Source organism: Berghia stephanieae, chromosome 1 (genome assembly GCF_034508935.2).
Source record: "Berghia stephanieae isolate SIO BIC M18660-M18661 chromosome 1, UCSD_Bste_1.3, whole genome shotgun sequence".
In the NCBI taxonomy this organism is placed as follows: domain Eukaryota; kingdom Metazoa; phylum Mollusca; class Gastropoda; order Nudibranchia; family Aeolidiidae; genus Berghia; species Berghia stephanieae.
In genome coordinates, this window is record NC_088360.1 from 96,354,759 (window position 1) to 96,364,391 (window position 9,633).

Sequence of the window (9,633 nt, forward strand, 5' to 3'; positions counted from 1 at the left end):
AAAAATCATATAATATTAATGAAGATGAAGACGATGAAGACGATAATGATAATAGTATTGATGATATGTAATACTAATGATGGTGATGATGATGATGATGATGATGATGGTGGTGATAATAATAATAATATTAATAATAATAATAATAATAATAATAATAATAATAATAATAATAATAATAATAATAATAATAATAATAATTAATAAATAATAATATAATAATAATAATAATAATAATAATAATAATAAATAATATAATAATAATAATAATAAAAAATAATATGATGATAATGAATAATAATAATAATATGATGATGTAATGAAATAATAATATGATATGATGATGAATAAGATGATGATGATGATGATGATGTGATGATGATGATGATGATGATGATGATGATGATGATGATGATGATGATAGATGAATAATGATATAGATAATAAAATAATGATGATGTATATTAATATATATTGATGATGATATATAATATTATATTGTTAATTAAAATAAATATATATTATGTAATAATAAAAGTAATATATAATAATAATAATAATAAGATATAATAATAATAATATTATATAATAATATAATAATAATAATAATAATAATAATAATAAATAATTAATAATAATTTTAAATAATAATAATAATAATAAATAATAATAATAATAATAATAATAATAATAATAAATAATAATAATAATAATAATAATAATAATAATAATATAAATAATAATAATATAATAATATGATGATATGATGATATATATGATGATTGATGATGATGATGATGATGATGATGATTTTGATGATGATGATGATGATGATGATGATGATGATGATGATGATGATGATGATGATGATAACGACGACGATGATGATGATGATGATGATGATGATGATGATGATGATGATGATGATGATGATGGTGGTGATGATGATGATGATAACGACGACGATGATGATGATGATATAATATTGGGATTAATGACGTGGAAGGAAGAAAGTCTGACTATTGATGCTCTAGTTAACAAGTACGATGCATTTGTAAACAATTAATCTAGTTTACAGTCTACAGTCCAATCATGTGTAAACAATGAGACAGATAATGTTATTCATTGTCCGATCCAACACTGTAAATAAAAAGACGATCTTCTTTGTCTGGTTGACTGTCTCTAGAATGGTCCATTGACTGTTAAAATACGTAGGGCCAAGCCCTGTCACTTTCAATTCCAATAAGGCATGCATGAATGATAAAGAACCACAATGTTGGGATATGTCCATTCGTTTTATCCATCATGTAAATTAGGGGCTTTTCGTGGGTATGGATTATATTGGAATATTGCCCAACAGGCATCATATCCGTCTTATATATATCAAGTGTTGCTGTATGCTAGAGACCCCTTGTAAATCTTTGAGCACATCATTTAGTGGATATTGCTCTATATAAAAGCTCAGGTTTCGAAAAAGACTGAAACACTTGTAATTGTACGACGGGGATTTCTTCTCTAAAGACTTTCTGCTTTAGCTTTACATGCCGTACTCTGGGGGAAAAAAAACCAACATATTTTAAAATTTGGCCAGAAAACTCGTCCTTCAAATATCGATCTATTTAAATGACCCTCATCTTGGGAAACTAAACCATCTCTCAAACCTGGGACTTCGCGAAGTAGACTTTAGGGTAGACGAATAGCGAATTGAGGTTGGATTTTCTATTCGTTTTATTAGGTTTTGACTGTTATCACAGTTGATATTCAAAGGAAGAAATCTTATATGACAGTCTAATTAATTGCTGTTCTCATGTTGTTCTTTTAAAAAAAAAATGATACTCCCAAATCTCAAGTCACAGACGTGTATCACAATCCATACCGATACTATGAAAGGATCCATAGACAACTTCAGTGATCGGGTGATATACAATTTTTTTCTTTGGAGGAAGGTCCACATTCATCCTGGCTCTTTTACGTCCTGTAATTCTTAGAATCTGCCTATTCATCCAACAATTAAAAAAGTTATACCACCTTATGATGCAATATGTAACCTATTCATTATTTGAACTCCGAAGGCCTGGTTACATACACACTTCCAAGGATTTTGGAACCAGAAAAGTAGGAGTGACGTCACGATTTTCATCCCTATTATCACGCCTGGAATCATGAGATTTACAGATCTGTAGTAGCTGCTTGTTCAGGGGGTTAGAACAACTCTTGCCCTTGCAGAGGAAAATGCAATGGTTTTCAACGCACTCTGAAAATAACATAATATACTTCTCATCAAAATTTTGGACAGCATACTTACTTAAAATATTGATTTATTTAAATGACTTCAAACTTGTCAAAGAATAAACATATGCTCTTGAATATTTGGATTCTTATCGACGTGCATTTAGTCGAAGGTATGATGACCAAATTCGTTATGGGCTCAATGTAATGGAAATCTAAAAAAAAATACGACGCAAAATATTGTCAATTACAACAATGTTAAACTAGGCCCACAATTGGGATTCGGATGCAAGACATATATATATATATATATATATATATATATATATATATATATATATATATATATATATATATATGATTGTGTGTGTGTGTGTTTGTGTGTATGTGTGTGTGTGTGTGTTCACGTCAGTTCTCATCAATCAATTAATATTTGAAGTAAAAGTTAAAAATTCGTGTCCAGAATGAAAAAAAAAGTGTTTTGTCGAGGTACGGCAGGTTCTGCCCTGACTCCGATACCCTCCTCGAGTCTGCTTGATTAATTCTTTGACCACTTTCTCTGAGCCACTTGTAGCAAAAGAGAAACGCACTTATACTTCTACCTTTAGACGGTAGAGTTAATTGACTTATTTGTTCCCATGTTACGTCGAAACAGTCTTCGGCCGTCGTTGACGTCACGACCTGTATCACTTACAAATAGATGAAATGCGATTGACTTGACATTCCTTTTTTATTTATAATTGTTATTTTGTTTCCGTTAGTTTTTGTTTGGATTATTTTTGGCTAGCCCTGAAAACGAACACTTCTTGCCACGTGTGATCCAATTAATTGCTTTTAATAAGTTAAAAATGTACTTTCTTAAACTGAGGAAAATCTAAAAGTCATAATTTAGATCATGGTGACATTAAATTCTATTTCATTTATCATTTTTCTCTCCCAACACAATAAGAGAATGGTTATATATATGAATAACGGGAGGCCTTCCGAAAGCTCCTCGTTCGAAGGGAAACAACCCAAATATTCCCTCAACTAACCTGAAGAAAAAATAAAACGAAGTACTTTTAACTAACGCTCATAGGAAAAACAAACACCCTTGCACCTTCACTAAGACTTATAACTAACCATGATAGAAGAAAAAAATCCTCCGACCCCGAGCTAACTCTAAATAGAAAAAAAAACCACAGGATTGCTTTCCACTACTTTTCAACACTTCACAAATCAAAATGGCGGCCGAGAATCAAAACATAAGGAAATTCTAAACTTTCACAAATCTATCAAGGTTTGTTTTAGAGTTTTAAAAATGCAACTATAAAATTGAATAAATAAAAGCCTGATGAAATGTCCACGGTGAAATTACAAATTGAAAGAAATGCTAGAACGATGAGCTTTCGGAAGGCCTCCATGAATAACATAGCACATTAATATAAAGATGTTTGTATCGTATCTCAATACAGCACTGTTTTATTAAACTGTGTTTATCCCGTCTCAATATAGCACTGTATTATTAGAACTGTTCTCGATACAACGCTGTATTATAAAACGTTTGTTATTGTCTCATTACAGAACTAGATTATAAAAATGTTTGTATTTTGTCTCACTGTAGCGCTGGATTATATATTTTTTTAAAAAATTGTCTAAATACAACACTGGATTATAACACTGTTTTTACCTTGTCTCAATGCAAACTGGATTATATGTTGTCTCAATACAGCACTTTTTTTTGTAAAAATGTTTGTTCTCATCTATAAAAATATTTGTATTTGGTCTCAATACAGTACTGGATTATAAAAATGGTTGTATCTTTTCTTTATACAGCACCGCATTTTAAGATTTTCGCATCTTGTCTCAATACAGTACTGGATTACAAAAATGTTTGTATCTTGTCTCAATACATTACTGGATTACAAAAATGTTTATATCTTGTCTCACTGCAGCAATGAATTATAAAAATGTTGATAGCTTTACCCAACTTTGCACGTTATTATAATATTTGTATTTTGTCTTTTTCAGATAATATAACCTAATGGCCATCTCGTCATCACGTTGTAGGTTCAAACAACATGAACAGCCCATTCTCTGATTGGACCACTCAAGCTAATCAGCCCGCGTGTGGTCCTCGGAGGTCTCTTAGTGGTCCTTTGTTTGTTGCCCTCTCATGTTTTATCTATCACGGTCACTTAACAAATCCCGATCTTGATCCTATGTCATAATGACCTAATACAGTCCTAGCAGTTTGACAACAGGCACTTGGTGTTTGTAATCCTTGAATTAGAAAGATAAACCAATATCTAATTTAACGAGAAATGCTGAAATGTCAAGGACTTGTTTTTTTGTGAATGGAGAGAACTTCACTTGATAACATCTAATATAACATGAACTTGCTGGTTGATATTTGTCATTTACTTTACATTTGGAGTTGCCAAGAATAACATGGTTGAAAACAATTTGGACATTGGGCAAAGTTTTGAAATAGAGGAATAGATGGAATAATTTACAGACATCCTAATCTGTTGCTTGCTATATATCCTTCGTTCCGTTTGCGTTTGTTTTCCCTGACGTCTCATTTACACAGTGGCTTCGTGGATGTCCCGTCACCTTTTCTTTCAGGAAACACGATATTCCATGCTGACCGGTTCCATCTTCAGCGGAGTTATGCACCTATTAAAGTGAAACATAATGCTTCCTCTATTGAAATCTGAACCATTTTCATGATTTACGGATTTCAGGGCAAAAGAGACGGAAAGAAGTGTTGAAACTTATCGCAATAATTATTTCCAACACGAAAGAAAATCTACAACTGATTATAAGGAACTTGAAAAGAACCGAAGGAGTGGGGTCACGAGACTAACATATTCAGCACCCATGATGGACATAAGTCATCTTTATCACGACGCCACCTTCGGGGATCCCACCCTGGAGCTGGACGTGAAGGAGCAGTTGAAAACGCGAGAGGTGAACGCCAGAGAGGAGAGGAACCTTCAGCGGATGCATCGAAGTTACGACAAGGAGATGGACATCTGTGAGAAAAACACGGCATGGGAGCGATGGAAGGTTGGACAATCGTTGCAGGTAAGATTTTCCTCAAGAAATCTCTCTCTGTGTGTGTGTGTGGGGGGGGGGGGGGGGGGATCAAACGATTAGAAAAGAAATACATGACCACGAAGGGGAATTTTTTCTTCCTCTTTTTATAAAAAGTTAAATATGGCAGACATCTTGTTTAAGTTTTACAGCTTACATCTCTATGACTTTAATGTTTTCAGTTTGGAAGGCAATAATTTTTGTTTCGTTTTAAGTTTTCTCAAGAGAGGAAAGGCGGGGGAGGGGGGGGGGGTGCTCATTTGGTACAGCACTTGACTGACACATTGTAACAACGTCAGAGTACCATAACTCTGCAGTGCTTTGAAAAATAAAAATAAAAAACCGTTTTTAAAAGTTTGGCCAGAAAACTCACCCCCCCCCCCCCCCCCCAATAAATAATTATTTATATCGATCAATTAAAATAACCCTCATCTCATCAAAATCTTCCAAACCTGGAACCGAATGAAGTCCCGGATCTGGGAGTTTTTGATAAATGGCGGTCATTTTAATCGATCGATATTAGAAGGACATTTTCTAAGGCCAATATATTTAAAACGTTTTTTTTTTTCAAAGTACGTCAGAACAACAACTCCCATATTCTCTGTCAAATGCACGTAAGCAAACGCGGGGTAAAAGGAAAAGAAACACCTACGCTCTATAGGGAATGAGATTAGCGGAAGAGTAGAGTCCCTTGATTGGACGTCACCCATAGTCTGTGACACCGGCGGAAAAGTTATTAGAGAGAGAACGTCATGAGAGACCATGCGCACAACCAACATGACGTTCTCTCTCTAATAACTTTCCCGCCGGTGACGTCACAGACTATGGGTGACGTCCAATCAAGGGACACTACTCTTCCGCTAATCTCATTCCCTATAGCTTCAAATAAATTGCAGCGGTTTGTATTATATTAACCAGCTGGTGTTCTCTGGAAAAAACTTGTTTAACATTTTGGCAACAAACAAAAAAACCTCCTCATCCTTCAAATATCGATCGATTTGAATGACCCTAATCTTGGGAAAAACCCTCAAACCTGGGACTTCGCGAAGGTTAACAATGGTTCTAAGGATTACAAAACGTAACTCAATCTCCTCTAACAGCAATCATTTTTATTTCTTACCAAACGTCATCATTTGAAGGTTTAGAATATATCATTCATGAAATTTTCGGTTATATCGGTCTTTTTTTATAATGTAGACCTTAAAGATTATGCAAAGTGCTTGAAGTTTGATAACAAGCTTGACTTAAATAAATAAAAATAAGAATGTTACAGATGAAAATGATGATAATGATGATGATGATGATGATGAGGATGATGATGATGATGAGGATGATGATGGTGATGATGATGATGATGATGATGATGATGATGATGATGATGATGATGATGATGAAGTTTAGAGAGAATTACTCATAAACGCGGATGGCAAAAAAACAGTGTCTGATACTGATATTTAAGGAATGCCATTCGTTCCTTCGTATTCAGATAATGTATGTATATCACATACGTTTCAATTAACCGAACATTCCATTTTAACAAATTCTTTCAAAACGAATAAGAGGAAAATTCATTATTTTGATACTGCAAATTGACATTACAGACTATGATGAAAACTTTCTAATGCTTTTAAAATTTCAACCTTTCTCCACACAATCCTACACCACCCCGATCCCAGGGTATCTGGGAACGATCCCCCCGTCTAGAGAAGCGCCTGGCTATGGAGAAGGCCCGCATAGAGGCTTTGGAAAGAAGCATCTTGTACAGGAACTACCGAATGAATTCCAACGTCAGTGATTTCTCCATGCAATCCAGGTATTTCTTTTTTCTAAATTTGACTCGCTATTTTAAACTGCTAACATTAGTGCGGTGGAGTAAAAGCAGATAAATGTGAGTTTATAGCTAAAATGATAAAAAAAAATACTCAATTGTAAAAATAAAAACATACTGGAGCATTCATATAGAGCAATCCACTTCACAAGGAGTCCATGTTAACATGTTGGACGAGACATGACGCCTGTAAGGCGCCATTTTTTCGCAAGGAACAAGATGAGAACGATGACAGTCTGTGAGTTAAGAGCTTTATCCATGGACGTAAATTTTCCCCGCTCAGAGCGAGACGCAAACCCGGGACCTATTGAATTGACCCGAAAGCGAATGTCATACAACAAGACCATTAAGCCTCACAATTAGTAATTATAGTGTATTTGTAACTTAAGAATTTCGAGGTCTAGTCAACTACCAGCCACGTTCTTGCGATGAGTCAAGTTAGTAGAATTCCTACAATTTTCTTTTGCAAGGAATGTTTTACCATTACTAAAATGTTAAGTGAACAAACAGGTGAATGCTATCTCAGTTTGGTATGCGTTTTGAGAAGTGTGTTAAAATAAATCAAAATGTATCATCCCTTCTATATTCTACAAGTGAACAGAACTTTTATACTAATTTCTGTTGATCTACCTTATCGTTACGTTTTGCTGTTGGTCAGGGACCTTTTTAAAGCACTTTGAGCATGTTTAGTGGATATTGCGCGATATTAAACCTCCAAAGCTCTTGCTCTACTCGAGGTAGTGAACTCGATTTTGTTAACGTCTACCATTAGATTGACAATCTTTCAGAATATCATGTCCTTCGGAGACGCCAGTGTGGTGTGATTCTATAAATCAATACCATCGTCGTATGACATGGCCTCCAGGGACAATAACGTTCGATTTCATCTCTTGGTGTCGTGGTGTTTCTCATTTTACTAAGATCGTCTTTTCAGTCAGAAAATGAAAATGATAGTTTTTAAATTAACTACCCTGCGGTATTTTTGGGTGAAGGGTAATTTGTTGATGGCTCCTGCAATATGTATAGTTATGATTAATACTTCTATTTCTGTAATTTTTTTCATTTGAGATTACTTTATATGTCTTACAGATCCGTCTCCAGAGTAAATCTAAAACCTCTTCAAGATAACAAAAAGTCTCAGCATGGCAAGACTAACCAGAAAAGGAAAGAAAAACTAAGCAAGGAGAATGAAGATAATAATAACAACGGCGATAGTGGCAATAAAGAAAGAGGCTTTGTGCGACAAGCTGACTTTGTAAGGCGTAGCGAACACTCCATTAAAGCTCTAGCCAAGCTGAACTGGAAACAACAAAACCGTCGACGAGACCATGAGAAATTTAAGGAAGATCTGTTCCTCCATAGCAAACCTGTTTTCGAAAAAGCCAGAGTTGTCCTTAAGGGCAGGCCGGACATTGACGTAGAAAATCTCTACACAGATCTGGAAAGCATCCTTCTTCCTCCAGTTAAAAGACCGCCAAATTTCAACCAAAAACTTCAATTCAAAACCTCAAATTCAAATTTATACGAAAAGAATGTTCTGCGTTTGGAGGAATCTGGTGAGAGGAAGCGTCCACCCTACCTTTCTCGTCTCGCTCCACTTAGTGAAAATCTAGAATCCAAAACAAATGACACAAAACTGCACCATAATCCAGAAAAAAATTCAAGTCATGACAGCGTTTTAGATAGTGAATCAACTAAAACCCCTCTTCAAACTGGTGAAAATCCTTCTTCTACAAATGGAGATATCGGGCCTGCTTCTATAACCACAACCTCAAGTGTCCATGGTACACCTGGTGATGAGGTTGACAAACGTGGTATCCAACTTCCAGTCGAAGCTTCTACCTCAAGCACGGAAAAATCCGAGTCTGCAAGTGAAAGAACTTTAGTGTCTGAGAATCAACAACTAAACGATTCACCAAATCCGTCAAATATGAAAGATTCCGATGAAACTGATTCGTGTGCGCCTTCCTCTGGAACAGCTCTAATCACAAATCATATACAAGAACAGCAGCGGGTGCAGCAACAACAACAACAACAACAACAACAACAACAACAACAACAGCAACAACAACAACAGGTACTCCATCCCACTCACCCCTTCTCTCCTTCAACAAGCGTATCTCATGTTATTATTGAAGAAAACGAAGAAGATTTAGAAGACACCAACAGTAAGTCAACGGGTGATATTTTTCCAGATATAAACAATAACATTATCACAACTCACGATCAGAAAATTCCCAGCGCCAAAAGCAATAAGAGTGACGCTGACTCCGGCATTGGTAGCTCGTACACGATGACATGCACTACAGGGCTACCCCAGCTTTGGAAACAAGCTGTGAAACCCAAGGAAAAAGCTCAACCGGAAGTGTCAGCGTCTGCTATCGCTAGGAAACACAAAAGAAAAAGAAGGGATCGCTGGTAGTTGTAGTTTGACATAGATAATTACTGAAGTTCTAACGCTTTGTAATGGAGAAAGTGAATAAAAGTTTCAATAAATT

At 35.0% G+C, this 9,633-nt stretch overlaps 1 protein-coding gene across 1 annotated transcript in view; it reads left to right on the plus strand.

Moving 5' to 3' along the window:
- Positions 1-4,239: 4,239 nt before the first annotated feature.
- LOC144962456 (uncharacterized) overlaps positions 4,240-9,633 on the plus strand; it is a gene marked incomplete at its 5' end in the record, with an annotated part of 5,396 nt that continues 2 nt past the window's right edge. Inside the window, 3 exon segments of the mRNA XM_078895414.1 lie at positions 4,240-5,298; positions 6,984-7,120; positions 8,225-9,633. The exon segment at positions 8,225-9,633 is cut by the window's right edge and continues 2 nt beyond it. Coding sequence (XP_078751540.1) covers positions 5,092-5,298; positions 6,984-7,120; positions 8,225-9,557 — 1,677 coding nt within the window. The 3' untranslated portion in view covers positions 9,558-9,633.